This window comes from Eutrema salsugineum, unplaced genomic scaffold (assembly GCF_000478725.1).
Source record: "Eutrema salsugineum unplaced genomic scaffold, Eutsalg1_0 scaffold_2, whole genome shotgun sequence".
NCBI lineage: Eukaryota > Viridiplantae > Streptophyta > Magnoliopsida > Brassicales > Brassicaceae > Eutrema > Eutrema salsugineum.
Window position 1 is genome coordinate 6,150,171 of NW_006256829.1, and position 25,942 is coordinate 6,176,112.

The 25,942-nt window shown below is 37.8% G+C and overlaps 11 protein-coding genes and 1 non-coding gene across 13 annotated transcripts; 10 read left to right on the plus strand and 2 right to left on the minus strand.

Moving 5' to 3' along the window:
• The first annotated feature begins 402 nt into the window (after positions 1–402).
• Positions 403–1,007, plus strand: LOC18017356 (auxin-responsive protein SAUR21). Its single transcript, XM_006400287.2, has one exon. It carries the CDS (start codon positions 527–529, stop codon positions 830–832), a length of 306 nt encoding a protein of 101 aa, XP_006400350.1. The 5' UTR covers positions 403–526; the 3' UTR covers positions 833–1,007.
• A 55-nt stretch (positions 1,008–1,062) lies between these two features.
• LOC18017541 (phosphoacetylglucosamine mutase) lies at positions 1,063–3,555 on the plus strand. Its single transcript, XM_006400288.2, has 2 exons — positions 1,063–3,328; positions 3,443–3,555. Exon 1 carries the CDS (start codon positions 1,561–1,563, stop codon positions 3,301–3,303), a length of 1,743 nt encoding a protein of 580 aa, XP_006400351.1. The 5' UTR covers positions 1,063–1,560; the 3' UTR covers positions 3,304–3,328; positions 3,443–3,555.
• Positions 3,556–4,291: 736 nt separating this feature from the next.
• On the plus strand, positions 4,292–4,822 carry LOC18017542 (auxin-responsive protein SAUR21). Its single transcript, XM_006400289.2, has one exon. The coding sequence runs from the start codon at positions 4,397–4,399 to the stop codon at positions 4,688–4,690; it is 294 nt and encodes a 97-aa protein (XP_006400352.1). The 5' UTR covers positions 4,292–4,396; the 3' UTR covers positions 4,691–4,822.
• A 122-nt stretch (positions 4,823–4,944) lies between these two features.
• Positions 4,945–5,016, plus strand: TRNAW-CCA. The gene has a single exon. It is a non-coding gene; the product is annotated as a tRNA-Trp (tRNA).
• Positions 5,017–6,123: 1,107 nt separating this feature from the next.
• Positions 6,124–7,902, plus strand: LOC18017543 (B3 domain-containing protein At5g18090). The gene is made up of 4 exons (XM_024156022.1): positions 6,124–6,296; positions 6,846–7,143; positions 7,219–7,511; positions 7,613–7,902. The coding sequence occupies exons 1-4, from the start codon at positions 6,198–6,200 to the stop codon at positions 7,877–7,879; spliced, it is 957 nt and encodes a 318-aa protein (XP_024011790.1). The 5' UTR covers positions 6,124–6,197; the 3' UTR covers positions 7,880–7,902.
• Positions 7,903–8,096: 194 nt separating this feature from the next.
• LOC18017544 (superoxide dismutase [Cu-Zn] 3) lies at positions 8,097–9,855 on the plus strand. The gene is made up of 7 exons (XM_006400292.2): positions 8,097–8,238; positions 8,328–8,429; positions 8,951–9,046; positions 9,132–9,163; positions 9,257–9,332; positions 9,483–9,536; positions 9,655–9,855. The coding sequence occupies exons 1-7, from the start codon at positions 8,142–8,144 to the stop codon at positions 9,693–9,695; spliced, it is 498 nt and encodes a 165-aa protein (XP_006400355.1). The 5' UTR covers positions 8,097–8,141; the 3' UTR covers positions 9,696–9,855.
• LOC18017546 (eukaryotic translation initiation factor NCBP) lies at positions 9,816–11,645 on the minus strand. The gene is made up of 6 exons (XM_006400291.2): positions 11,403–11,645; positions 10,994–11,089; positions 10,799–10,903; positions 10,574–10,651; positions 10,294–10,413; positions 9,816–10,196 (listed from the first exon to the last, which is right to left on the minus strand). Exons 1-6 carry the CDS (start codon positions 11,547–11,549, stop codon positions 10,065–10,067), a joined length of 678 nt encoding a protein of 225 aa, XP_006400354.1. The 5' UTR covers positions 11,550–11,645; the 3' UTR covers positions 9,816–10,064.
• Positions 11,646–12,164: 519 nt separating this feature from the next.
• LOC18017545 (5'-adenylylsulfate reductase-like 7) lies at positions 12,165–14,924 on the plus strand. Of its 2 annotated transcripts, none has more exons than XM_006400293.2 (4): positions 12,165–12,793; positions 13,500–13,681; positions 14,013–14,125; positions 14,294–14,924. In XM_006400293.2, the coding sequence occupies exons 1-4, from the start codon at positions 12,626–12,628 to the stop codon at positions 14,692–14,694; spliced, it is 864 nt and encodes a 287-aa protein (XP_006400356.1). In that variant the 5' UTR covers positions 12,165–12,625; the 3' UTR covers positions 14,695–14,924. The 2 variants fall into 2 exon arrangements, with proteins under 2 accessions (XP_006400356.1, XP_006400357.1); XM_006400294.2 differs by having other exon boundaries at positions 12,169–12,793; positions 14,001–14,125.
• A 1,782-nt stretch (positions 14,925–16,706) lies between these two features.
• LOC18017547 lies at positions 16,707–18,759 on the plus strand. Its single transcript, XM_006400295.2, has 2 exons — positions 16,707–17,627; positions 18,503–18,759. Exons 1-2 carry the CDS (start codon positions 16,884–16,886, stop codon positions 18,617–18,619), a joined length of 861 nt encoding a protein of 286 aa, XP_006400358.1. The 5' UTR covers positions 16,707–16,883; the 3' UTR covers positions 18,620–18,759.
• A 466-nt stretch (positions 18,760–19,225) lies between these two features.
• Positions 19,226–20,960, plus strand: LOC18017548 (dnaJ homolog subfamily C member 18). Its single transcript, XM_006400298.2, has 3 exons — positions 19,226–19,632; positions 19,919–19,987; positions 20,122–20,960. The coding sequence occupies exons 1-3, from the start codon at positions 19,324–19,326 to the stop codon at positions 20,755–20,757; spliced, it is 1,014 nt and encodes a 337-aa protein (XP_006400361.1). The 5' UTR covers positions 19,226–19,323; the 3' UTR covers positions 20,758–20,960.
• Positions 20,958–21,801, minus strand: LOC18017550. The gene is made up of 2 exons (XM_006400297.2): positions 21,356–21,801; positions 20,958–21,256 (listed from the first exon to the last, which is right to left on the minus strand). Exons 1-2 carry the CDS (start codon positions 21,500–21,502, stop codon positions 21,164–21,166), a joined length of 240 nt encoding a protein of 79 aa, XP_006400360.1. The 5' UTR covers positions 21,503–21,801; the 3' UTR covers positions 20,958–21,163.
• Positions 21,802–23,467: 1,666 nt separating this feature from the next.
• LOC18017549 (putative F-box protein At4g09190) lies at positions 23,468–24,703 on the plus strand. Its single transcript, XM_006400299.1, has one exon. The coding sequence runs from the start codon at positions 23,468–23,470 to the stop codon at positions 24,701–24,703; it is 1,236 nt and encodes a 411-aa protein (XP_006400362.1).
• The last annotated feature ends 1,239 nt before the right edge of the window (positions 24,704–25,942 follow it).

Below are 25,942 nucleotides of genomic sequence, written 5' to 3' on the forward strand. Positions count from 1 at the left end.
ATATGAGATATTGCAATCTTCTCTTGTCTATGACAAAACATTGGCAAGTCTGGTTTCTTAATGAGGTGGGACTTTAAGTTGCCTACCAAGAGAACAGGAATGACACATTCATGTTCAAAGGACATGATCTCATGTTGTGAAGCTTAAATTTGATTGGAGTGTAAGCGCGACTAACCTGTCAGGCTGTCACATCCATGTGGATATCTTTCCAAGCACTTCATCGAACCACCACCATCAGAGTGACCATCAGATGGGGCCTTATGAGATCAAAATGTTGGGCAAGACTTGACAAAGCACGTGTCAGTACATATTAGCTGAGCTTCTCAGAGCCAGAAAAGACGGATCAAGTTATCTTCAAGTGGCACATCTATAAAAAGAAGTTACCAAACCCTTAAACCGCACAAGAACTTCTCACATCTTCAGGAAACAACAAGAACTTTCTCTAATTTGCTATCGTTTTTCTATACAAAAAAAAAACTCACAAAAAAAAAGAAGAAGAAGATAACACATATCCATCAAACATTCGATGGCTTTCAGAGTTTCTCGTATGCTGCAACCTATGCAACTCATCCGGCAAGCGAAACTGTTTGCAACCTCAAAGTCTGCTGATGTTCCAAAGGGTTACTTCGCGGTGTACGTTGGGGAAAGCCAAAAGAAGAGATACGTGGTTCCGATATCTTTCTTGAGCCAACCATCGTTTCAAGATCTGCTAAGGAAGGCAGAGGATGAATGTGGGTTTGATCACCCAATGGGTAGACTCACAATCCCCTGCAGTGAGAAAACCTTTGCTGACCTCACCTCCAATATCCAAAATACACATCTCACTCTATAGATTTTTTGTTGTTAGTCACCATTTTGTACATATAAAAGCTCTTTTCCCTAGACTGATGTAACATTTTTCCTCGCATTTCAGCGAGTTGTAAGCTTCTAACTAATGAAAGAACACGTTCTCAAAGTTCCTAGATAATCAAACTCTTGATGTCTTCATTTCAGATTATGATGTTTTATTGAATCACAAAAAATCGATTAAATGAGATATTGAAAATTCACTCACATAAACTAACAAAGAGGTAACCTTTTTAATTCCTTGACCACCGGTTTAGATTCTAGTGAAGCTTGTAAGCCTTATCCAAGTTGGCTTCTCTAATCTTGAAGACAAGAAACAAATAACAAAAGAAAGAAAGAAACCACCTTTCCATCAATTCAAGAGGAGAAAATGTAACTGTAAACTATTCCTCAGGTATCAAATTTAAAGAAAGCCTAATAATTGCAATCGGCAACTTTCCAATTTCACTACTCAATTCCACCAAAATCTTGCATCTAACAGAGATTTTTGGGTCAAATTGAGAAGTGGAATCAGGAAAGCTGTCGTTTGCAAGTTCAGATCTTAACCAGAGAACCGTCTTCAGTTTAAAGAACGCCGATCTGTTCATCCGACGGTCATGAGCGAAAGAAGAGAGAAAAAAGAGCAAAATAATAAGAAGAGATATGGCAGAGAGAGAAGACTAATAGAGATGACAAGTAAATCTTATATATAGTCAAATAAAAAATGCTTCCTTTATGTTTTTGTTCGATCGTTGGGACTTGGGCGCATCTTCATTTTCCCCTCTCTCTCTCTCTCACTCTCTCACTAGCGCCATGGACGAGAGCCAAATCGCTTCACTCCTCAAATCATCAGAGCTCTTTCCGACTCCTCAAAGCGTCAAGCTTTCGTACGGAACGGCTGGGTTCCGAGGCGACGCAAAATTGCTGGATTCGACGGTTTACAGAGTTGGGATCCTCTCAGCTCTCCGATCGCTCAAGCTAGGGTCATCGACCGTCGGCCTCATGATCACAGCGTCGCACAACAAAGTCTCCGACAATGGCATTAAAGTCGCGGATCCATCTGGTGGTATGCTCTCTCAAGAATGGGAGCCCTTCGCAGATCAGATCGCGAACGCGTCTTCTCCTCGAGAGCTCGTCTCGTTGATTAGAGAATTCGTGGAGAAGGAAGAAATTGCAATCGGAGAAGAGAAGAAGAATAAAAGTGCAGAGGTTTGGTTGGGAAGGGATACGAGACCTAGTGGTGAATCTCTTCTCCGAGCTGCGGAGATCGGTGTCTCATCGATTTTGGGATCTGTTGCCATTGACAAGGGGATTTTGACAACTCCGCAGCTACATTGGATGGTTCGAGCTAAGAACAAAGGTCTCAAGGCAACGGAAAATGATTACTTTGAGAATCTCTTTACTTCATTCAGGTGCTTGATTGATCTGATCCCAAATAGTGGAAAGGACAAGTTAGAAGTTAGCAAAGTGATCGTAGATGGTGCTAATGGTGTGGGTGGATTGAAGCTTGAGGAGCTAAGAGAGTCTTTGAACAATCTAGATCTTGAGATTCGTAACACAGGAAGAGATGGAGGTGTGCTTAATGAAGGTGTAGGTGCAGATTTTGTGCAGAAAGAAAAGGTTGTACCTTTAGGATTTGGGTCAAAGGATGTGGAGACGAGGTGTGCGAGTTTTGACGGCGATGCAGATCGATTGGTTTACTTTTACATTCCTACAGAATCTTCTACTGACAAGGTTGAGCTACTCGATGGGGACAAGATTCTATCTTTGTTTGCTCTCTTTATCAAAGAGCAACTAAACACTCTCGATGATGATGATAAAGAAGGGACGCGTTCTCGTCTTGGTGTTGTGCAGACGGCTTACGCAAATGGTGCATCCACGGATTATCTCAAGCAGTTGGGTTTAGATGTTGTTTTCGCAAAAACAGGGGTGAAGCATTTACACGAGAAAGCAGCAGAGTTTGATATTGGAATCTACTTTGAAGCTAATGGCCACGGGACTATTCTCTTCTCGGAAACTTTCATATCGTTGTTAGTTGCCAAACAAAAGGATCTTACTCAAGGCTCTGAAGAGCACAAAGCGGTTTCTAGACTAGTGGCGGTGAGTAATCTGATTAACCAAGCGGTTGGTGACGCTCTAAGTGGATTGCTCTTGGTTGAAGTGATTCTGCAACACATGGGATGGTCAGTACAGAAGTGGAATGAGCTATACAAAGATCTTCCTAGCAGACAGATTAAGGTCGAAGTTCCAGACAGAGCAGCAGTTGTGACCACAAGCGAAGAAACCGAGGCTCTGAAACCCTTGGGGATTCAAGATGCCATTAATGCTGAAATCAAGAAATATCCGCGTGGCAGAGCTTTCATAAGGCCATCAGGTACAGAAGATGTTGTTAGAGTATATGCTGAAGCATCGACACAAGAAGCTGCTGATTCTTTGGCGAATTCTGTGGCTCAGCTCGTCAAAAGCTTCCTGGGTTGAAGCTAAAAGGTCCATCTGAATCTCTGTAAGAGTGTGTTAACGGGAGATCTTTTGTCTTTCTTGTTCACCTCTTAGCTTTGACATCTTATGTATAACCCAAATGACATGCTCTCTTGTCTTTCTTGTTATGTTTCTTGAGGTTTTCTTTGTTGCTCTTCTAGCTCTTCTTCTCCCTCTCCCTAATGTGAACTGAAGCATACTTTGCTTGCCTGAAAAGAACCCACAAGGCATTACTCTTTTTCTATCTAAGAAAGCTCTAAGACTGTAAAATTTCTTCTTCTCATGAAATTTTGCGAGTGAGAGATAGTTGTTAAGGAATCAGTAGCAGGTATTTATAAAAAGATCATAACAATCGTGTACTTGAAGAAAGCTTATGCCTTAATCTTTGGCGTAAGAGAGGAACTTGAGCTCATGCTTTTGTCTTCCTGGCTTATATCTCAACAACTTTGTCCCCGGCAGTGACTTCACCACGAACCCAACACTGACCCCTCTCAGAAAAAACCATCGTCTATCGTTATCTTCTTTGAATTACAACTGTCATGTGTGGTATTATTTGTGGATATCATCATAGAACAGCTTAACCAGTGACAGAGACTTGTTGTTGTGTTGTTAAGAAACTTCAGTGCCCCACTTTAAGCTATTTTTAAATCCATTTAGACCGTACAGGTGAGGAATTAGGATCATCACAGAACATGAAGAACAGAGACTTGCTGGTTTTTTTTGTTGACAATAGCATGTCTTATGAAGATAAACATTAAGAAAACAAGCCCTTGTGAATTGCGTTTTGTTTTTATATTTATTGTCCCACACTCAATTAATTATCGCGTCAAGACAAATTGCATTAAACTAAACTTTTCCGGATGGTCAAGACAGAACCATGTGCAACTCTGTTCTAATCTGTCCCACGCTTCAAGACCACAAGTTTCAAAGACTTTTCAGAGATGCTTCAACACATTCACTGATCTATATATAATACACATAACCCATTCTTTCTATCATCAACCAACAGCAAGCAATCCAATAACTTCCATCTGTTCATACATCTCTTCAAAACCTTTAAAAGAATTCAAACTTTCATACAAAAGAAGTAGAAATGGCTTTGGCAAGAAGTCTATTGGGTGCAAGGAAGATTCTTGGCCTCTCCGTCGCAGCAGCTTCTACGAGCAAGAGAGCAGCCTCGGCGGCACCTAAAGGGTTTCTTGCGGTGTACGTAGGAGAAAGCCAGAAGAAGAGATATATTGTGCCGATCTCATATTTGAGCCAGCCTTCGTTTCAAGCTCTTCTCAGTAAATCCGAGGAAGAGTTTGGGTTCGATCATCCGATGGGTGGCTTAACGATCCCCTGTCCCGAAGATACCTTCATCACCGTGACTTCTCAGCTGCAATGATGATGAGCCAACATTTTGTTCTTTGAATTAGAGTTTTAGACTTAGTCATTGTAAATAGATGAATTTTTACTCTTTCTTGTTGAAAGAGTTATTCGAAAAGGTTAGAATATATATATTTCCGTTTTCATGCAATCAACACGATCATGTCAAATACAATTTGGAACGATCGTTGCCAACAAAATACCACAACATTTGAAGAACCTAATTACAATTGATTAATGGGTATATAAGCGTAACTGCGTGTGTTAGCATCCGGATCCGTGGCGCAATGGTAGCGCGTCTGACTCCAGATCAGAAGGTTGCGTGTTCGATTCACGTCGGGTTCAAAATCCCGAACTATCATCCGGAAATCTTTTTACATTTTTATCTCCAGATTTGCAATTTGCTTTTGTTGCGTTTCATCAGGTTCCAATATCTGGTTCGGTGATCTAGTTTCTTTAACCGAAAGTCTTAGATCCGGTTTGAAATCTTCGTCCTAGAGACACCGTATCTGGCGTATCTCCAAACACTAACGCAACACAGAACCAACGGTGTTTCCTTATTGCCGGCGACAACAACGTCGGAGTCTTTAAAAAAAAAAAAAAAAAAAAAAACTTTTTCGCATGTTTTACACCACCAAGGTTTTACAAGGTGAAAGCAAATTGCTTATAGCCTTATACATTTTGGTTAGCACTTGACCATACTCGTTCACAATTAGCTCATATTTAATAATTTATTGCTACTTATTCTTAATGTGAATATACCAAGTAAAATATGGAGTATATGTAAAATCTTTAAGTTATGATACATCTTTGAAATTGTTCCTTCTGATTTTTTTTTGTTGTTGTCAAACCTCTCTTTTGATTTATGATGCCTAATTTGTCATGTAAACTATTGAATATTCAAAAGTTTTATCTAATAGATATTGTTTTGAACCTATAGTACAGATATTTTTGTAGTGTGAACCATCTTAACTTTACCTTTTATTTTTATTTTTGAAAATGTAACTTGAACAGCCAGTAACCTTGATTAATATTAAGAACATGAATTAGCAAATAAGAAAAGAAGTTTGTAACATGTAGTAGAACTTAATAGTATAGTATTACAAGAAAATTTATAGGCTTTTATAGTTAATAGAGTGGGTAGATGTAAAGAGTCGCTGTCCTTGTAGTGAATTAAGTTATTACTAAAACTAGCAAACTGCTCTGCTTTTTGCGTGTCTTCAAAGTAAAAAAGACACAGTTCCTGTTTTCAGCATTATGAAGAAGAAAAAAATTACAAATATGATGAGTTAATTACTAATTATGCATGGGCTTCTTTCTCAATTATTTCGAGCTTAATTGAGAAAAATTAAAGACTTTTGAATACTGGGAGCTGCTGCTGTTTTTAGAAAGAAAAAAAAAAAAGAGTCTTACATAGCATTCTCTCTCTCTCTCTCTCTCCCTCAAACTTTGCCCATTATCACAGATAGAGAGATAGAGGGGAGGAGGAAATTGACGGAGAAGAGGTTGAAGAAGGAGGGAGAGAAATGACGAAAAACAGTTGCTTTGGTCAGATAATAGAAGAAGGAGACAACCCAGGATTCTTCAAGGTTCTTAGAAAGGAAGACCTATCGACTGAGATCATGGTATCTTTCTTTTTTACACACATCACCGTCTTCCTAAGACTTCTTTTCTTTCCTGCTCACAAGAAATTAAAGCTTTCAATCTCTTTAACAAAAAACGAGGTTCTTAAATAGGTCTTATCAACATAAATTTTTTTGTGTTCTCTGTTCTGTTAGTGAGTGAAAGTCTACTACGCTCTTTAGGTTTGCAATTGTGTTTTTCCTTGATGAGCTTTTTCTTTTCGATTGCTTGATGGTTCTGTATGTGAAATGGTCTGATGAAATTGTGGGGAAATTTTTGAAGGTAAAATAGTTGAAACTTAATTTGGCCTTGTGGATGTGAAATTTTTCAGCGATTCTAACTGAATTTTTTATAATGCGACTCTGATAAATCACATTATGTATGTGAAATGGTCGGATGAAAAATTGTTGTAGGTAAAAAGTAGAATGTTTGGCCTCAATTACTGTGCTTTGTGGAATTGAAAATTTTCATTGATTTTCATTGAAATTTCATAATGCAACTCTTTTGTATAGTAATATCATTTGTTGTTGTTATATATTGTATGTCTGAAGAGAGCGATTCCTCACGACTTCATAAGAAGCATCTCAAACAAGGAGTTCTCATTTAAGATGGTATTAAAATTGCCATGGGGAAGCTCATGGCCAATCAAAATCTCCAGAAACGAAAGGTTCTACTACATGGAGAAAAGCGGATGGGACAAGTTTTTGAGCGACAACGATTTAGGTCATGACGAGCTTCTTACATTCACGCACAAAGGACACATGTGCTTTAGCGTAAACATCTACCAAATAGATTGCAAGGAGATTCTTAGACCGAAAAAAACTGCAACCATTGCCTCTTCCAGTAAGTGTTCTCATGTGGTGATTGTGTTTTTTGAATGCTTACGGAGAAGAGAAGACAGAGTTTAGACCTGACATATAACAGGTCGGAACAAGAGAGAACAAGGGAAAAACATTTACAATGATGTGAAGGAGGAAGAGATAGAGTCGTTGTCTGAATCATTAAGCTTTCCTGGCTCAGAAACAGATGAATCTACAGGAAGAAAATTGAAACAGAGACGGAAGATTAACTTGGGAAAGAAGAAAGTCGAAGAAGCAGAGAAAACAAAGAAGAAGAAGAAGAATGTGGATACTGATTGTGACCATTCTGAAGCGGGGACCTCGTCTCTTGTTCCAAAATTTACGCTCACCATAAAGAAATCATACCTCAAGTTCTTGGTAAGTTAAGCACGACAACAAGACAAGTAAACACTGTCAAATTGAGTTCATTGTTATATTATGTAGAGACGAATTAAATGGATATTGATTTGTGATTCCAGGCGGTCCGGAAGAAGTTTGCGGATATGCATATGCCAAAGGAGACAACGATGTTCAAGATTCATCATTCAAAAGAGAAGAGGTCGTGGAAGGTTAAGTATGTGGTCTCTGATATATGTGAGTCAAGATTCTCTCCTGGATGGGTTCGTTTGGCCAGAGAGTTTGTTTTACAGGTCGGAGATGTTTGCACCTTCGAGCTCATCAAACCGGCCGAGATGGTTCTCAGTGTCACCAAAAAACGACAATGTGATGTATGTGAGATGATCTGAGTTTGATCACTCTCTTTGAGACTATAGTTTATGTGTCAGGAACCAATCTTTATTTTGCGTTAATTGTTGCTCTTTGAGACTTCTGACTAATCTAATGACATGATTTGTTCTCTCCGGTTCGGAATTACAATTTAGTTTAACCAGAGTTTTTAATTCCGGTTTGATTTGGTTTTTGGTTCTTCTCCCTCTCATTGTCTTAACCAAATAACACATTTCAATCTCATCCGATCACCACCACAATCAATCCCAGAACACAGAACCGATGGAAGCTCCTGCGGGAGGCAATCTCAGAGCGGTGGCTCTTATCGCCGGCGATAAGAACGTCCGAGGCTGTCTTCAGTTCACACAAGACACTTCCGGTGATCTGTCTTCCCTCCCTTTATGAGGACATGTTTTATTTCATTCATTGGGTTTACTTGCGTGTGGTCTTTGTGTGTGTCTTCTACAGGGACTACCCATGTTACCGGAAAGATCTCAGGACTCTCTCCTGGCTTCCATGGATTTCATATTCACTCTTTTGGTGATACCACAAATGGCTGCATCTCTACTGGTTTGTTTTTTTAGTCTATGTTACTGTGTTACTGTACTTGTCGAATCTGATATTGAAATTCGATGCTTTAGTTGTTGGTTTCTTGTATTTAGTTGTGGTTATACTGAGTTTGATTCACATTTTGGTGAGTTGGGTTTTTTTATTGTACTTTCCGAAATCACCAAATAAAGGACTTTTACTTTCATTTCTCCGAGGTTTTTGTAGCTTGTTCTTATTAGAAGTCTTGAACTGTTTCTCGTAAGATTCTTTAACTGGAACACATATAATGAAAAAGTGTAATCTTGCTTGATCTTGATGTAACAGGATTGGTTTGGATCAGATTTAGTTTAGATGGACTCTTAGTGTTGCCAAAGAATTCACTCAAGGAACCATTTCAATTAGCCTATAATAGAAGCAGAAACCTATTAAATCTTACTTCTAGATGTTTGAATGGTGTTTCATCTTTGTGATTCTATTGTGAGTTCTGTACTTGATATTAAGGGTTGAGTTCTTTTGTTTTCTTGCGGAAATGTTAACTTCAGGACCTCACTTCAATCCATTAAATCGAGTTCATGGGCCACCGGATGAGGAAGAGCGTCATGCTGGCGATTTGGGTAACATTCTTGCAGGAACAGACGGTATACTCTTTGTTCCCTTATCTATTTATATGTTTTGTGCCTTTTGAAGAATAATGCTAGAATTTTTGGATGAGACTTGTTTCAGGTGTTGCTGAAATCTCAATCAAAGACAAACAGGTACAAGAGTTCTTCTCTCTTCCCGGCTTCTTAGATTGTGCATATCTCTATTGACATTTCCCCACTTACCTCGGCTTCTCTTTGATTTCACAGATACCGCTTAGTGGCCAATATTCTATACTTGGTAGGGCGGTTGTTGTACATGGTGATCCTGATGACCTTGGCAGAGGTAGGAACTTACACAATGTCCAATGTCACTCACTACATGCACAGCACTAGAAGTTTAAGGGTCAAATCTTAATAGTAATCATTGTGTCTAGTTTCATTTAGTTTTCATCATGTACCTGCCACTGTTCTTAGGTTCATGTTTACCGTGCAGGAGGACACAAGCTTAGCAAATCAACAGGAAATGCAGGCGCACGAGTTGGATGTGGTATCGCTATACAAACAACCAATTTGAAAAACAGAGCAACGCCATTTCTGTTCCGTTTTTTCGTTTTGTTTTTTGTTCAGTGTGACGTAACTCACTCAGGGTTTTGATGTTGAACCAGGTATTATCGGGCTTCAAGCATCTGTGGATCCTAAATTATAGCTTTTGAGATCAATAAACTATCCACACCAGAGCCAGACTCGGTTTTTCATCTGTAGATGTACATCAGAGAAATTGTATATTGAATTACTGTTGAAGACAAGTAATAATGTAAACCAGTACGTGAGCTCAAGTTTTCTTTGAAAGTGAATCATTATTGTTTCAAACAAGAGTCAACCCATTGAAAGTATCAAGATCTAGAAACAAGAAAACGACTGAATACCCACTGATACAGAACTAGACTTCCGTTGCTGAGATTGTACACCAGCGATACATTTGCTATCAGAAACAGGGATCAATCCATATATCTACCCAGGCTGAGAGCTTCTCGAATCTTCTCCACGTGACGTGATACAGTCGTCTACTTTGAACCTATCCTCTCAGCCATGTGTTTCTGTAGGAAGAGTTGTCGCGGAGAGAAGCATCGTGGGGCTTGTATTCCATGACATATGCATGAGGCAACTTCAAATGCCGCTTGATTGAGTCTCTCAAACCCATCACTGCCTGTTCGCGGAAAACATTGCATAGTGTAAGTACCAAACAAAAGACGGGAGACAGAGCCAGAGAGAGAGAGAGATCTTCTTGAGAATAGTTTTCTTACCTGATGATCAGAAGCATTGCGATTCCATACACTAATGATGTCCTCGTTGAAGCGGACACTCAGTACTGCCCCACATATGTTATCAGCATCATCAAGCTGGTCGCCAACCAACGCTAGAAGCTGGAGAAACAAATAAAACATGATTCCCAGATACAAAAAACATTGGCTCTAAGTATGAAAGAGGAATAACTTAAAGAACATTTACAAAAAGGTTCCTTTTGATAGAATTAGAAGGGTGTAAATACTTGATAGACGTGCCCACAAGAAGAATTTAACTCACCAGATCCTCCCAGAAGCGAGCAGATACAACTTTCGAGAAACGTATGATCCACTTTCCTCCATTGCAGTTGGCACCATCCTGATGGAAAATGAATTTAGCTAGTTTAGTTGGCTTATTGTAGGAGATAAAACTTTTGTTGTATCCGAAGGTAGTTGCTATATCGATGATCCACCATATGAAAAACCACAAAGACAATGAGAAAAATCAACATATGGATATACGAACCTCCCACAACGGACGAATCCCATCCTTAAAGAAATGAAGATCTGTTGGACTAGGCAAGAGAGAAGAACGAGCAAGGTGACAGTAGCAAGCCCAAAACCCTTCAACCTAAGTACCCAAGCAGATCTCAGAAATGAACAAGATAAGATTGCAAACAGCTTCAAGAATGGACTTTTCCATTAGTAATTTCGAGCTTACCGTGCTGAATTCCACAATCTTCTTAATGTTATCCTCGTAAGATGTCTGGCTTCGGACCCCTGGTGTGCGACGGGTATACCAAATCGCAAACTTGTACTGCACATTCCCAAAATATCAACACGTACATCCAGTGGTAACAGTGACGCTAAAGAGTGGATAATTTGGCCAAATTATGAGCTAAATCAGAATTCAATAGCGTTCGAGCTCACATACATTAAAAAAAAGTCGCAAAACCTAAGTTTACAATAAAAATTTCCAGAAATGAAGATTTCAATTCTGAATCTTCCACTACCTCGGCTCTAAGCCGTCATATATAAAGTTCCCAATCTTCAACGCACCAGGAGCAAAGTTTCAGCTAAGATCAGATTCAAATTCAAAATCAATCGATAGAGAAGGGTAGAGAACAAACCCGTAGAGGATGCAGACCAGCCTTGAGCTCGCGAGAGTGGCGTTCATCGGCAAAAGAGTCGGTAACATACTGCGACTTAATGCTGTCCATGTTTCCAGATTCTCTACCTTCCCTGATCTCCTCGTCTCTCCTCTCCGTAATCTCCATTTTGTTTATTTCTCGATTTCAGCTTCTAGCGTTCGGCTTCAAAGCCCTAAATGTATCTCTCTAATCTTAAACCAGGAAGAAGAAAGTGCGTGAGAAGTACTCTTTGACTACTTTCGGTCAATATATACAGGTCAATCTCTGGAGAATAATAGCCTTTTGGGCCCTGTTGTGAAGCTAATGGGCCTTAAAGAGATTAGAATATTATCCCTTTTGGGTCAGATTGTTAGTCTTTATTCTTTGATTAACAAAACAAATTAAGGGAGACCAGCAAACAAAGAAAAAAACACAAGTATTGTTTTTTTTGGTTAAAGAAAAACAAATTAATTTGTTAATGCTAATCCTCTGAAATTTGAGCTTCTGAGTTGATATATATCTCTCTAACTTTTGTCTTCCTTCTTTTCTTTTTCTTTCAGATCTTTGATCTTCAATCTTAATGTAATTTCTTAAACATTCGACTTCTGTAAATAAGCAGATACGGAGAATTTTAAAATAAAAATTTGAAGAAATGGACAAGAAATTAAAAAGAATCGTTCGGTATATATAATAAGCCAACCGCAACAAAAAAATAACATAAAAATCTTATTTCTAACACATCCACCAATCGCGGGAGGATAAGTGGTGGGGAGAGAGGAAAAAAAAGCGATGTGACGAATGCGATTTGTCAACGTAATCGATTTTGGCGGTCTCGATCTGCTGTCTTGTTTCTGCAAAAACAAGTGAACAAATAAACTTTATGATAGATAGTATTTCCCACGGATCTGAGACTTTCCCCAAATTCGCCCTAGAAGTAGATATATTTTCAGACAAGATTTTATTTTCTGTCTTTTTCCTTTTTCAAGTTCTGTTCTTCATGCCCTCGTCTTGAACCTAGGCTGTTCATTTCCTCTGATTCGTGCTTTTGTCCTCTAAATCCGATGCGATCTCACCCTTAATCGATGACCCTGATCTCTGATTGCTAAAAGTTTCATATTTTTGCTCATCGAATTTGGAATTTCGATCTCTCCCTCTCTCTCTCTCTCTTCTACCTTAGATTTAGGTTATTGGTTTTGCTTGGCTCTTCCATTCACCTTAATCTAATGAAATTCCGGGTCTTCGTACTCCTTCTCTGTGCGATAGCTGGGTCATGCTTACCTTCCGTGTTCGCCTCGTCCCGGCCGGATGTTTGTGATCACGAGTTCGAGGTGTTCCGAAGCCGAATCGAGGGAAAATGTCATCATTCTCTGTATCCAAGGCCTCCTGTAGAGGTACGTTATCATAGTTTCGCCTTGTTTCTGCTTTAAGTTGCATGATTTGTTTAATACACGATTGCGATTTTTCCGATTGAATTAGCTACGCTCTGTGTTAGATATGTCTGGTGAGTCGGGGTTTGTGGCGTTTCTATGTTAAAGTTTGATTTGCTTAAAGTGGAATAAATACTGCCTAATGTGAGTTGCAAGGATCAAAAACCTTCCTTTGCTTTTCGGCATGTCACTTTAGTGTTGTGGTGGACCGGTGGTTACAAAAAGTCTCCTCTTCAGTTTTTTTGGTTGTATCTTTCATTATGCAAGTCTAGGCTCATACAAGTTCATACTAGTATTGTAGTTAAGGAGAACTGTATAGGCTTGTAGCTGAAATTTGCTTATGTTTACCTTTGCTCCACTGTCTCTAGAGGTCTCAGGTTTTCTCCCTTTTCAAATTCCTTTTAAGCTATTCATAACAGAGGAGATCTGGATATAAATCTTGGTTGGCTGTGGTAGTGGTATACTTAAAGTTCTTCAATGCATGCCTTTATTATGGGGTTACCAATAGAATCTCATCATGTCATTTGCCAATATTAAGATTTCAGTCTATTGTTCAAATTCAGAAATTGTGATTTAGCAAAATTAATATATGCGTGACTGTGCGCTTCTTGGATGTGTGCTAGTTTTTGTAACTCAAGAAGTATCTAAATTTGTGTTTTTGCTAATCCAGGTAGATGGAGACTTGCTAGACAGACTCATTAATACAAACCATGGAAATGCTTATACATCCATACTATTTTATGCTTCGTGGTGCCCGTTTTCACGTGCAGTTCGCCCAAAGTTTGATGTTCTGAGTGCAATGTTTCCTCACATAGGGCACCTGATTGTTGAGCAATCCCAGGCTTTACCATCGTAAGTAGTACTTCTGTTATGGAATATGTATATCCAGTTGCATCTCGATTGAATTATTCACAAGAAATTTGGGTGTTGATATTATACATGCAGAAAAAAATGAGTTTAAGTTGCTTGTCAGATTTTTTAGTACTTGTTAGTTATCAATCATTGTTTCACCCTGATTATTAAAGTTTTCGTCTTAAAGAGTTAGTTACCAAGACAGGACAAATAATCAATAAGATGACAGAAAATGAACGCTAAAATGTTTTCATCTTTTTTTTTTTCGGTATCTTCTTTGGTCCACGTCAATTGATCTTTATGATTTTCACTATTGCAGTGTCTTTTCTAGGTATGGTATCCATAGCTTGCCTTCAATTCTGATGGTGAATCAAACATTGAAGATGCGATACCATGGTCAAAAGGATCTTGCGTCCCTAATTCTGTTTTACGAAGAAACAACAGGTGAGAGTTCTTCATGAAATGCCAGCCTACGTCTCTGTTTGTGCTTTCTTGTCATCTTTTCTGCATATCTGAATACATTAGCTCCCAAGTTATTAAATGCCTTGAAAATCAATCAGTTTAACGTTTGTTATAACAAGCTCCTCTCGGTGTATCTCTGTGGCTTTCCAGGTCTTAAACCTGTCCAGTATGTGGACGAAGGTGAACCAACAAGCTTAGAAGCCGATGGGAACCTGATCGCATGGCTACACAACGGGTCGTCTATCAGAGAAATAGCGGAAAGAGAGCCATATTTGGTACTTGCACTGATGTTTCTGTTTTTGAAACTGGCAATATTGGTCTTCCCCATCATGGCATCGCGCTTGAAAACGTTGTGGACATCCTATATTCCGCATCTGAGCTTGGGAATACTCGGTGAGACCAGCCAACTGTTTGGACGTGCCCTGCACATGATCGATGTGAGGAGGCTATGGATTAAACTGCGACTCACAAAAACTAGGAACTTCCAAGAAAGAGCAAAGAACGCGCTTGCATCAGTCTCGCTAGGAAAATCTACATCACAATCAGCCTAAAGGGTGATTCCAAAATCCTTCACTGTCGATGAGCTTAATTAGTTAGATGACTTTACTTTCTGTGGACATGTTTCGATAACTTTGGAGTTCCTCCTGTCTCTGTATGTAAATCCTGTTTTGCTTCCTTTGTGAATAGTTTTCTTCCTTTTTTGAATATTCTTGTTCTGGGTCCACTTCGTTTTGCATACGTTTTGTCTATATTGATTATGAACGGTTTGGTTTAATTGGTACTACAGGTGGTGGACACTTGGGTCGTATATGTGAAAGAAACTTGTCGACTTGTGGATCACTCTGGTTCACATGTTGAAGTTTCGTTTTCCTGTCGTTTTTACGTATGTGTATTACTGATGAATCTCTCTATTTAGATATTTTTCAACTTAGGAATCATTAGTTGAGAAGCTTAGACCATTGTGATTCTATCATTTTAGCAACAATATGCAGTTTGATTCTATCTTCTATTACAATCTATGATGGTTTTAAAATGAAAAATTTCTAAAGATTATAACTTAAATGTTAGATGTAAACTGACTGAATTAGAGCCTAAACTCAGTGAAGCAATCTCTTGATTCTATCATGATTTTAAAGTACGCAACAGAGTAGAAGAAAGAGGAGAAAGCAAAAAGTAAAACAAAGTAGAAACAAAGTAGAAACAAATGGAGTTATTAAAAACTAAATGTTCTGAAAAGAGATTTGTAGAATTAAACTTTTTTCTCAATTTAGTTTTGTAAGAGTTTATAGTTGTTTCAAAAGTTAAAGAATAATTAAAGCTAAAAAATCATTGTAAATCGTCTTAAAACTAACTTCCACTTTCACTTTCTTATTTTTAATGAAAATTTCGTGGCATTTTTTTCATGAATTGCACTAGTAATTCCTAGCAAGCAACCTCCACTTGAAAAGGACTTTAAACTTGTGACTTGTATTACACATAACCTCTCCTTCCTTTTTCTTTCGGATTGTTTTGTTAACTACAAGAAATTGTTAATTTACTTGAATTTAAGAAAATATTCAAAATATGAAAAACGTTCAAGTGTTGGTAGCAAGTTTAAGCTTGAAGTCTCTTCCTTTCTAGCTCTCTCTATCTATAGAAAGATCAAAACCAATAACTTTTTACATAAGAAAATTAAATATCTATCTAGAAAAACGTCTTAATCCATAAACTAAAAAACTCAAAACTTCCATCCAATTTTCATTAGTAGAATTCGTACGAAAGATTCTCATTATCGACATTCAACTAAAACATGATTTCATCACTAAATATTTTATAACCAATGGTTGAGAAATAACACATGAACGAGAGAGAAGGGACCTTGTCAAAGAGGACCATCGCTACTTCCTTGATGTGGGTCCAAAAACAGTAACATCTTCTTTTGTCACTTCATGTGTAGATAAGCTCTAAGCGACTTACCTCACAGCCCACGCCTTCAAAATACATTAGATTAATATTTATAGTTTCACCAATTACAATTAATATAAGATCCCATAAGATTGCTAGTAATCTTTGAATCTTATAAAATATTTATGTTTTAAGTTTTAACACTATACATATTTTTATATTGTTATAATAAGAATCCAGTCTTTTACCACTTCGCTAATTTACTTGAGTTAGAGCAGCTTTCAAATAACTTAATTGGTAAATGAAAATGAAAGAGTTTCCAATGATAATCATTTCCAAACAGAAAATGACTTAACACGATGTATTTGGATAATTTTACGACTACGCTATCACTATTTGATTATGTTAATAAGACCTTTTTATAGAAAGAAAAAAAGAGAAACATTATTTTAACAGTGACTACAATAATTATGTTTATCAGGATCACTGACAACATTTTATACTATGATCAATACCTTATTTTAACAGTGACTACACTAAGTACACTAACTGCATCAATATGGCTTGTAGACTTGTAGTTGTATAACTCCAACCGTTTACAATAACCGTAACCATTTCGGAGTCTGATTTTTCTTTTTGGTCTCTTCTTCTTCTTTGCTCTATTAAAGGATCTAGAAAGCACTTCACAACGATGAGAGAAAGAGAGAAAGAGAGAGAGAGAGATAGACGTCTCTCCTCAAAATTACCAAACCCAATAATTGAAAAGATCACACTTACCCGAAAATAAAACCTTTTTAAAAATCCTCTCTTTTTGCCAAAATCCTAATCAGAGTAATCAATCGACAAATCGAAGGACATGGATCTAGAAGATTGGGAATTACTCCCCAAAAACAACTACAAGGGTCTCGATCTCGACCTCGATCACGACGAGGATCATGAGGCAGCGATGAAGATGACCAGAAACGCCGGGAAAAGCTTCGACATGGATTACTTCATCTGCCCAACACAAGATTCTGTCGAAAAAACAGAGTTTCGTCAAAGATCAAGCCTGGTCCCCCCACAGCTCCTCCAAGTTCCCATAACTTGGGAACCCGTATCCACCTTGGACGACACAGATCACAAGAGGAACCCGGATCCGGATTTCCCGGATCCTGACCCGGAACTTTTAACGGACTCTGTTCCGTCTCCGAGAATAACCTTCAAAACAACGAAGGAAAACGAATTTGCCGACATGAAAATAGAGCTACCACTATCAGCGAGGTTCACAAGTCCTCTGCCTCGGAACGATGAGAAACACTCTGACTCAGAAGGAGGGTTAGGAGGAGATTACTTCGATGAAATCATGGGATCGAAGGTTGAAGAAGGTGGTGACTTGAGAAGCAAGAAAGGGGTTGATTGGGATGAAGATGAGAACATATGTGGTGGAAAAATGAATCTGTGGAAGATGGGTCTTAATGGAATTGGAGCTATATGTTCATTTGGTGTTGCAGCTGCTGCTGCCACCATCTGTGTCTTCTTCCTTGGACACAACAATAACATCCAAGGTTGTCGGAACAAGAACCAGATCCTCAGGTTCCAGATTTACTCTGATGATAATAAGGTATTTCTTTTTTTAATTATGATTCTTAATCCAAATCAAATTGTTAAGGAACCTGCAATGAACTTTTTTTTTGGGTTCAAATGTGAAATTGATTAGACCGACAAAAAAATGTTATTAATGAGGCAAAAGTAATTAAAAATATCCAGAGATTTTAGGCTAGCCGCTTCTAAGACCTTCTAAATGTTGTACTTACGATGACTCTTAGTTGGGTTCCCTCTTAACCATTTAACTTCAAAGCTAGTCTCTGAATTTTATCCCATGAATTAAACTTAAATAAAAAAAGTTGTTTGTTATTTTTGATCTATTTGGATAAATTAAGACTATTGACCAATGGTTAATAAGTTTGTTATGCTTCCTTTAGTGGCTAATCGTTATTAAAGTTAAATCTCAAAATGTTTGCACAAAAAGGTTAAATCTCAACTTATACAAATTTACACGACCAAAGTGATAAGGATGCGTTTGGCGGTGTGGCATATTACGTGTCTTAGTGAACGATCAATAATAATTGTAGAGAAGATTCTTATTTTGTCTTTCTACATTTTATGTTTTATATTTCTTTGCGTCAAAGTCACACTTTGAATATAAACACGTTTAGAAAAACGTCATTGTTCCTTTCTTTTACTTTCAAGTCATGTGCATATTATTAGTATCAGCTAGAGCCTAGAGATGTTTTATTTGGAATCGAGTCAGTTGTTATTGGTATAGATTTATTGGCGATGTGCATGTAAGAACATATATGTTTGTAGCCAAAATTAATCATCTAAATTAGTCATGGGTCAGACTTTTTTCTTTTAAATGTCCAAACTCGTTGGTTTTAAAGTTGATTTATGTATGAAAACATGTATTTTAAAATAATGTTTTGATACATATTGCAGCGAATGAATGAAGTTGTGAAGCATGCAACAAAGCTAAATGAAGCAATATCTGTGATGAAAGGTCTTCCGGTGGCAAGGGCTCAGATATCTTTTGGAGGATACTACGATGGACTTTAACTTCATTCATAGCCATGAGAGCCATCATTGTACTGATTACCAACGGGCTCTATATATATACGAATATAGGAAAGTCAATAAACGATGTTTGTAAAGTTTCTTATATTAATATTATTTTATATTATTTTTTAAAAAAAACTCGGTTAAAAGCCACTAAAATTTGGAGTTACCGCTTAAAAAAGAAAATCGATGATGCATTCGATCACCAAGGACGATTTCCATGGAACGAGTCTTAAGTCTTAACAAAAATGTCCGCAATAGCATCTCTAGCAGCTAAAACACAGCCACAACTCCCTAAAAACCGACCATGCATTATAATGTTCATATATGTTTAATTGACGGAATTTAGATAAATACAAGAGTTTAGATACATTATGTTCTGTAACGAAAAAAAAAAAATATACAATCAAACTTTTCAGACGGAGTAGGCATAGAAATTTTATTTTTACTAAATTGCAAGCAAAGATAACAAAGAGGGACTGGGACCATAAAAATTTGTAATTTGTACTTTTCAAGCTCCATCAACAAAAGAATCAAGTTATCCAAAGACGGCCCATAGTCCAGATTACTAAACGAAACCAAACCAAAATTAGTGAGATCCGATTATCTGACCCGCAAATATTTCTTTAATTAACGGCCCTCCGTCAAAACCCGCTTCTTAACGTCAGTGGTGAGACCTTTGTGACTGTGAGTGAAGGAAGATAATGCAGACTCACCTTCTGGTGGGTCCCGCCCCAATCAAGGGCTGCCGTCGGCTCTCATCCGCCGCCTTCTCCGGCCATCTCCTCCCTCCGTCGTTCAATCCTCTTGGCCGTGACCTATACCACCACCGTCGAAGGCACCGTGACGGCAGATCTCGGTGTCACCGCACTCGCTGGAAAACCACTGTTGCTTCTTCGTCGTCTTCTTCGGCTTACAATTCCGGCGGGAAGAATCACTACGTTGTTCTGGGCATCGCTCGCAATTCCACACAAGCTGACATTAAGAGAGCTTATCGCCTGCTCGCTCGAAAGGTAAAGGATGTGTCTTTGGGGGCTCTTTTTTTCATTTTGTATTTTTTTTCATGGTTTTGGCATCGTTGCTTCGATCATGTTTTAAGATGTGAAATTTCAATCAAGAGTAATTAGGTTCTTACTGAGCTAAGACTTAGAGTTGTTGAGAACACGACCACTTTCTTCTAAGTTCTAGCCACGAAAGTTAGATGATTGAACATAGGCTAAATATCATGAATATGCTCCTATTTTTCTCAGCTTTGTTTGGGTTATGTTTTTTGACAATAATCTTGTGTTGCTATTGTAGTTTCATCCTGATGTGAATAAGGACTCTAGAGCCGGAGAGTTATTCAAGAGCATTCGTTGTTCCTACGAAGTGGGTATTCCTTTTTAAAGCTCTTTTTCCTTCGATGACTCATATATGAATCTGAGTGCTTAGCCTGGAGTTTTGTGTTTATTCTTGGAATCCAATTTCTTATTTCACTTTTACCTGTATCTATTTTCCAAAAGGTACTATCTAATGAAGCTACAAGGACTCAGTACGACCGAGCACTTAAACTTCAAGAAAATTCCAAGTTCTCTAGAGTGAAAACGCACTACTACAACACTCTTGACCCTGAGCTTGAAGATGCCATGAAGTATTATCACAGCTGGTCTGAGAAAAGACGGGCATCCAGATACGACAGAGTCCATGGACAATATTCTACGTATCCAAACCCACATTTCTACAGTGAGACCGACAGTGAGCCACAAGAAGAAGAAGAAGAAACGGCACAAGAACAGAGCGACTCCTTTGTCAATGCTCTCAAATCCGCTTTCCTATCGATGTTTCTCTTATATACACTCGGGTGTCTAGCATCTCTCACGTTTAGCACCTTCACGGCTTTGTTCGACAAGGAACTTGACATGGGTTACAAAGTCGGGTTCATGATTGCTTGGATACTAGGTGGCAAAGGCGGTATCCTTCTCACTCTCTGTCTAACGTTTGCAAGCTGGCTATGTGGGAAAGCGAGCAGCAGTGTGGTGGTTCTTGTGGTAGTTGCGATGTGGGTTGGCTCCAATTTAGCTAGACATGCTCCTCTTCCACAAGGAGCTCTTCTCACCCTCCTCTACATGTCAATCAAGCTTCAAGTCGACTCGAGGTGAATCTTTTCCGATTTCACACGTACGTCGGTTTAATTTAATCTCAAAGCTAGGTTGTAAATAATTAGATGCACATTGTTAACTTCTCTGTTGCCAATTTCTCGTAAGATGAGGAGTGTGCTCCTATGATCTGATGATCTGTATTTTTGATTTTGCGTGTGGAGAAAATTGAATACTAAGTAGTAAAGAGAAGAAATTGCTTGAAAGTTACAAACTCTTTTTTACCTTTTTAGTTTCCAGATTACAGTTTACACAGAGAAGTATCAATTAATCAAATTACAAAAACTCAAGGGGAAGATAGAGCAGAGAGATGGTTACAAACTCGTCTAAGAATTATCATTGTTCTTTAACTTTCTGCACAAAAGAAGAGACCAAACAAAAAAAGACGAAACCTTGAGTGAAAGCCTTCTCATTGACTTTTCTCTTTCATTTCCTTGTAATTCCTCCAAAGGTATCTTCCGCTGGCCATATCGACGAACACCCAGAAGCCATTCTCCATCTTCTGTTGATCGCCGGTGAACAACAAAGAAGTTAGAAAATCCCAGAAACTGAAAACGAAAATTCATGAAATTAACGAATAGCAACAAGATTTTCTGGTTACCTTTCTGAAATTGAGTCCTTCTTTATCGTTCAATTCGACCGGTGAGTCGTCTGAGTTGAGGTCCGGCGAAGAACTCACCGTCTTCCACGCGAAATATCCGGCGAGGATAGCCGAGAAGAACACCAATAGGAACCTCAACGGACACATATGGAAAAAGATGGGAGAAAACAAAAAAGAAGATGAAATTTGATTTGATCTCAATGTGTCGAAGAGGAATGATAACTCTAGGGTTCGTGGATTTCTGGGAAACGGATTGGTGGGAGAAAGAGAAACAAAAGAAATGGAGAAATTTAAGGCAAAGGAAGATTACATTACGACATGTTTCCCTCTCTCTCTCTGCGAGAAAAAGGAAACGCGTTTCTGAATTTTTCAGCAATGGGAGGATAGTAGGAATTAGTATTTTGACAAATACGTCAATGACTTAAAACCCCATCATATTCCTACAATCTATAAAACAGCCCCATTATCTTTTTATGTTCCAATTAAATCCTTCAGTTCTTTTTTTTTGTCGCAAATCCTTCAGTTCTATGAAATTGTTATTGTTTTGAAGTCTTTTTTGTGTTGCAAAAAAAATATTTATTTGTTTCCCAAATTTGAAACAATTCTTTTCCAAATTAAACTAAAAAAATAAGTTAATGTAAATGAGGAAAGACTAGAAGGGGATGACCTCAACAACCACTTGTATACTTGTATAATTGTAATGTATCATGTATGATGAAGTTTAGTCAACGGGACGCAATTATTGAATTGAAATAGACTCTTCACAGAGGTTTAATTGAAATAGACTTTTCACAAAGTTTTAATTGAAATAGACTCTTCCAAAAGCCCTTCCAGACTCTCAATGTGATTAGGTATAACACTTAAGCAATTGCTAATATGGAATCCCACTTCATCTACTATGAAACCGGGTTTTGCAGGTATGGGTTGGTTTGTTTTGGAGTTTTGGCCAGGACTTCTTGATTTTTTTTTTTCTTTCTAGACACCCATATATACTAACGTATTCACATTTAAGAGAACACTGCTGAAACGTGTGTGTATTGTAATATCCTCGAACTATTTGTCCAACACATCGAAAAAATGTTACTCCTATCTAAGAGACCGATCTTTTAAATAGCTCCCCAAGAAACAAAAGCATCGGATTTCGGAAAATGCAATTCCGAGCCTATGTCAGCCTTTGAAGAAGTAATGCTTATGTGAAACGAAACTATAAAATAATGAGAAAGAGAGAGTTCAGATTGCTTTCTCATCTTGCTATGTAAAAAAATGAGTTTTTAGAATGATTCAATCTAAGATAATAACATTCTGTAACGTTGGATGGACATATATGCTGGTGAGCCTATATGTTGATACTTTGTACCAACGTAATTGAGCAATTATTTTAATGGGGGTAGATCAAATAAAAAATAGCAGTCAAATATTGTCGTTGCACCTTGGTAACTACAGTCTAACAGACATCGTCTTATATACACATATTCATGGAATACGGTTATATATTTGTAATGGGTTAGATCAAAACGAAAATAGTAGTTATTAAACGACCATCAGCTTAGCGATACCGGACATCTTCAAAAGCAAAGGGAAGATTAGCCTTAGTTACATGCATTTTGAATTCAAGAAAAATTGAACATTTTGAGACATGGATCTCTGTAGAAGGTCGTCGTAGTGGTGGTTTTAATAAGGTACCTTATGAAAAAAATATTAGCCTTAACAACCACAATCTTTTGTTCAACAAAAAAAAAACAACCACATTCTTCCTTGACACTGGAGGCCTTAGCTAGATTTTAGGACTATAATTAATTTACTGCTAGTGAGTTTATTTCGTGCCATGGATTTTGATAATATGTGAAATTTCATGAGTTTTCAATTCAATTCTAATTGGTAATGAATACTTAACACATGTTTTCATATATTCGTGTGGGTTTAAATATTTAATTCTTCTTAGTAAGACTATTATTATTCCTCTGTGGACTAGGTTTAGGCATAACCCGGTTTCCAATCGGGTTAAAATTATTATTAAAAAAAAAACGCGCAGCTATAAAAAACCGCAACAAGTTAGGGTTGTCTTATTATTCTTTTGATAAACACAGATTAGGGTTTAGCGATCGAGCAGCCATGACAGAGAAGCAGAGAGACAACATCAAGCAAACAACACAGTCATCTTCACATCATGATGATGATGATCATGAAAACACGATATCTCAAATATCATACCATATTCCTCCCGAGTTGATCCTCGAGATAGTCCCGAGACTGCCTTCAGCGAAATCGATCGTGAGGTCACGAGCTGTCTCTAAGCTCTGGTCTTCTATCACCACCACTCCAGATTTCATCAACTCGTTCCAGACGCGTTCCTCGCCATCACGGCCCTGTGTTCTGCTACTCTTTAAAAAACTCGACAAGATATTCTTTTTCTTTTCTCCGTTACACCAGAATAAACCAGAAGATCAATATCCTGATCAATTAGAGAATACATTCTATGATAATGGTCATCGCAACCGTTATGATTCCGTAAACGGCTTGATGTGCTTGAAAAGCTCTACACAGTTCGAGATTTGGAACCCAACCATGAGACGCGTCGTCTTCAGTTTACCCAAACCGGCTGGATGTCATCAGACGACGGGATCTTTTTTGGGATATGATCCGGTTAACGGTAAATACAAGGCGGTATGCATTTTGACATTTAACAAGATTGGCATTCTTACATTGGGAGGAGCTCAAGAATCATGGAAAATAATATCCAAAGATATTCCTGAGCATGTGCCTGCTCCAGCTCCTGGGCGATGTATTAATGGCGTCATTTACTACGAGGCTTTTGTACGTACGAACCATGTGATAATGTGCTTTGATCTCAGATCTGAAGAGCTGAGTTTGATTGAGTTTCCGAATGATGAGAAGAACCTCGGTATTTTGTCATCTTATGAGGGAAGATTAGCTTTTATAATGAGATCCAATATTGTCTCTGGTGTTGATTTATGGATTTTGGAGGATGCAGAGAATCACAAATGGATATTACAACACTTTGGTCCACCTCCTCTTCCTTGCCGAAAATGGATGTTGAGAGGTTTTACTGATGCTGGTGAATTTATTTACGTTTATACACCAGCTTATACTTATCAACGCAAAACTGGTGAGGGTGGTAAATCTATTTGTACAGTAAAGCCACAAGAGAGTTTGTATGGATCCTTCTCTATTGCGTATTTTGATCCCAAGAAAAGCAGTATAAGGGAAGTTAAGCATGGAGGAATTTCAGGTGACGATATTAGGCGACTCGATGAAGTTGGATTCGATCTTCGCTTTGAGTTATCTGTTATTCCAAATCACATTGAGAGTCTCATTTCATCTTTGTAAGAGCTTTCATCATTTTTTTTTCTTCTTAGGTTGATACTTTATTTATTTGATTTCTTAAGATCTTTTTTTGTTGTAATCATATCACTGATTGATTGAATCCCATAGTTGGGGCTTATTTTTTGGGTCATGATTTGATAATTCCTTAATCCCTGTTATGTAATTCCAAAACGAACCGACTAGAGAATTTCTAGAGCTCGACATGAATCTGTAATTTTGAATTGGGAAACAAAAATCAGTAGAGACTTGAATATATATAACATCTTTAAAGTGGCGTACCATCTATCACCAAGCTATTACAAGAAAATAATGTACAAATGAATTGGATTGTACTTCCTATAAAAAAAACAAAAAAACAAAAAATCAAGAATGCAAACGTTCTTGATCGGCACCAATTTCCCAAGCTGTATAGTAGGAAAAAAAAAAAAACAGTATTATGGTTTAAATGTATGTGGCGGGAAGGAACTTCACACTCAACATTAACCGGTGAAACACTCGAAGACTTGCAAAGTTCACAAGCTAGCGGCGATAAAGGTGGAAGACTCTTGCTGTTTTATGGTATTTGCAACATGCGCAACCACTCCAGCTCCCGCTTTGTAAAGTCTTTCACTTTTCACCTAAACAAGAACAAAATATCAAATCATGACCCAAAAAATAATGTAGAGAGTCAAAAAATAATATAGTATTTTAGAGAGTCAGAATACTATAATGTAGCTAAAGACAGTAGAAGAAACCTGTTAGAGCATCTGTTTTAAATTGCACCTAAGATTCTCTGTTATGTTCTAGTATTTTTCATGTAATCTTTTGTGTCAGAAATAGAAAAATACTTCTTCTCGTAAAGTAAAAAAAGTTACATAAGAAAGTACCTGACATCTATAACCAAACCATCGGAGCTTAGAGATACTGGACATCTATACCAATTCTTTTTTCTTTTGTTTTCCTTAAAATGGCACCAAATTTTGTGTTTTTCTTACAATTTTTTCTTGTGATATTAATCCGTTCCCATGGAAGGGCGTTATCATAATTTGATCATTACATTGTAGAGATATGGATCCCAACATGTGTTATAAACAATGTGGGTTCTGCTTTTGAGACTATTGCATATATTTATGGTAGCGATTTAAATCTCTTAGAAGTTAGAAACAGTGGCATTTGTTTTTTAGTTGATGATATGGAGGAACATCTATAAGCAAACTAGAGATTCCTGCTTCTATACGTGTATAATAGAAGAAGCCTAAGCTA

What these genes read in the sequence shown, in the direction of transcription:
- LOC18017550 (XM_006400297.2), bottom strand. Translation starts at nt 21,502, where the DNA reads ATGTGTCCGTTGAGGTTCCTATTGGTGTTCTTCTCGGCTATCCTCGCC. An exon ending in AAGGACTCAATTTCAGAAAG is followed by an intron (nt 21,257 to 21,355) that starts GTAACCAGAAAA and finishes GGCGATCAACAG; the next exon opens with AAGATGGAGAATGGCTTCTG.
- LOC18017548 (XM_006400298.2), top strand. Translation starts at nt 19,324, where the DNA reads ATGCAGACTCACCTTCTGGTGGGTCCCGCCCCAATCAAGGGCTGCCGT. An exon ending in ATCGCCTGCTCGCTCGAAAG is followed by an intron (nt 19,633 to 19,918) that starts GTAAAGGATGTG and finishes TTGCTATTGTAG; the next exon opens with TTTCATCCTGATGTGAATAA. An exon ending in GCATTCGTTGTTCCTACGAA is followed by an intron (nt 19,988 to 20,121) that starts GTGGGTATTCCT and finishes ATTTTCCAAAAG; the next exon opens with GTACTATCTAATGAAGCTAC.
- LOC18017546 (XM_006400291.2), bottom strand. Translation starts at nt 11,549, where the DNA reads ATGGAGATTACGGAGAGGAGAGACGAGGAGATCAGGGAAGGTAGAGAA. An exon ending in AGATTGTGGAATTCAGCACG is followed by an intron (nt 10,904 to 10,993) that starts GTAAGCTCGAAA and finishes TTGGGTACTTAG; the next exon opens with GTTGAAGGGTTTTGGGCTTG. An exon ending in GGATTCGTCCGTTGTGGGAG is followed by an intron (nt 10,652 to 10,798) that starts GTTCGTATATCC and finishes ATTTTCCATCAG; the next exon opens with GATGGTGCCAACTGCAATGG.
- LOC18017543 (XM_024156022.1), top strand. Translation starts at nt 6,198, where the DNA reads ATGACGAAAAACAGTTGCTTTGGTCAGATAATAGAAGAAGGAGACAAC. An exon ending in CATTGCCTCTTCCAGTAAGT is followed by an intron (nt 7,144 to 7,218) that starts GTTCTCATGTGG and finishes GACATATAACAG; the next exon opens with GTCGGAACAAGAGAGAACAA. An exon ending in AATCATACCTCAAGTTCTTG is followed by an intron (nt 7,512 to 7,612) that starts GTAAGTTAAGCA and finishes TTGTGATTCCAG; the next exon opens with GCGGTCCGGAAGAAGTTTGC.
- LOC18017542 (XM_006400289.2), top strand. Translation starts at nt 4,397, where the DNA reads ATGGCTTTGGCAAGAAGTCTATTGGGTGCAAGGAAGATTCTTGGCCTC.
- LOC18017545 (XM_006400294.2), top strand. Translation starts at nt 12,626, where the DNA reads ATGAAATTCCGGGTCTTCGTACTCCTTCTCTGTGCGATAGCTGGGTCA. An exon ending in CAATCCCAGGCTTTACCATC is followed by an intron (nt 13,682 to 14,000) that starts GTAAGTAGTACT and finishes TCACTATTGCAG; the next exon opens with TGTCTTTTCTAGGTATGGTA. An exon ending in GTTTTACGAAGAAACAACAG is followed by an intron (nt 14,126 to 14,293) that starts GTGAGAGTTCTT and finishes GTGGCTTTCCAG; the next exon opens with GTCTTAAACCTGTCCAGTAT.
- LOC18017356 (XM_006400287.2), top strand. Translation starts at nt 527, where the DNA reads ATGGCTTTCAGAGTTTCTCGTATGCTGCAACCTATGCAACTCATCCGG.
- LOC18017549 (XM_006400299.1), top strand. Translation starts at nt 23,468, where the DNA reads ATGACAGAGAAGCAGAGAGACAACATCAAGCAAACAACACAGTCATCT.
- LOC18017541 (XM_006400288.2), top strand. Translation starts at nt 1,561, where the DNA reads ATGTTTTTGTTCGATCGTTGGGACTTGGGCGCATCTTCATTTTCCCCT.
- LOC18017547 (XM_006400295.2), top strand. Translation starts at nt 16,884, where the DNA reads ATGGATCTAGAAGATTGGGAATTACTCCCCAAAAACAACTACAAGGGT. An exon ending in TTTACTCTGATGATAATAAG is followed by an intron (nt 17,628 to 18,502) that starts GTATTTCTTTTT and finishes TACATATTGCAG; the next exon opens with CGAATGAATGAAGTTGTGAA.
- LOC18017544 (XM_006400292.2), top strand. Translation starts at nt 8,142, where the DNA reads ATGGAAGCTCCTGCGGGAGGCAATCTCAGAGCGGTGGCTCTTATCGCC. An exon ending in AAATGGCTGCATCTCTACTG is followed by an intron (nt 8,430 to 8,950) that starts GTTTGTTTTTTT and finishes TGTTAACTTCAG; the next exon opens with GACCTCACTTCAATCCATTA. An exon ending in CATTCTTGCAGGAACAGACG is followed by an intron (nt 9,047 to 9,131) that starts GTATACTCTTTG and finishes GACTTGTTTCAG; the next exon opens with GTGTTGCTGAAATCTCAATC.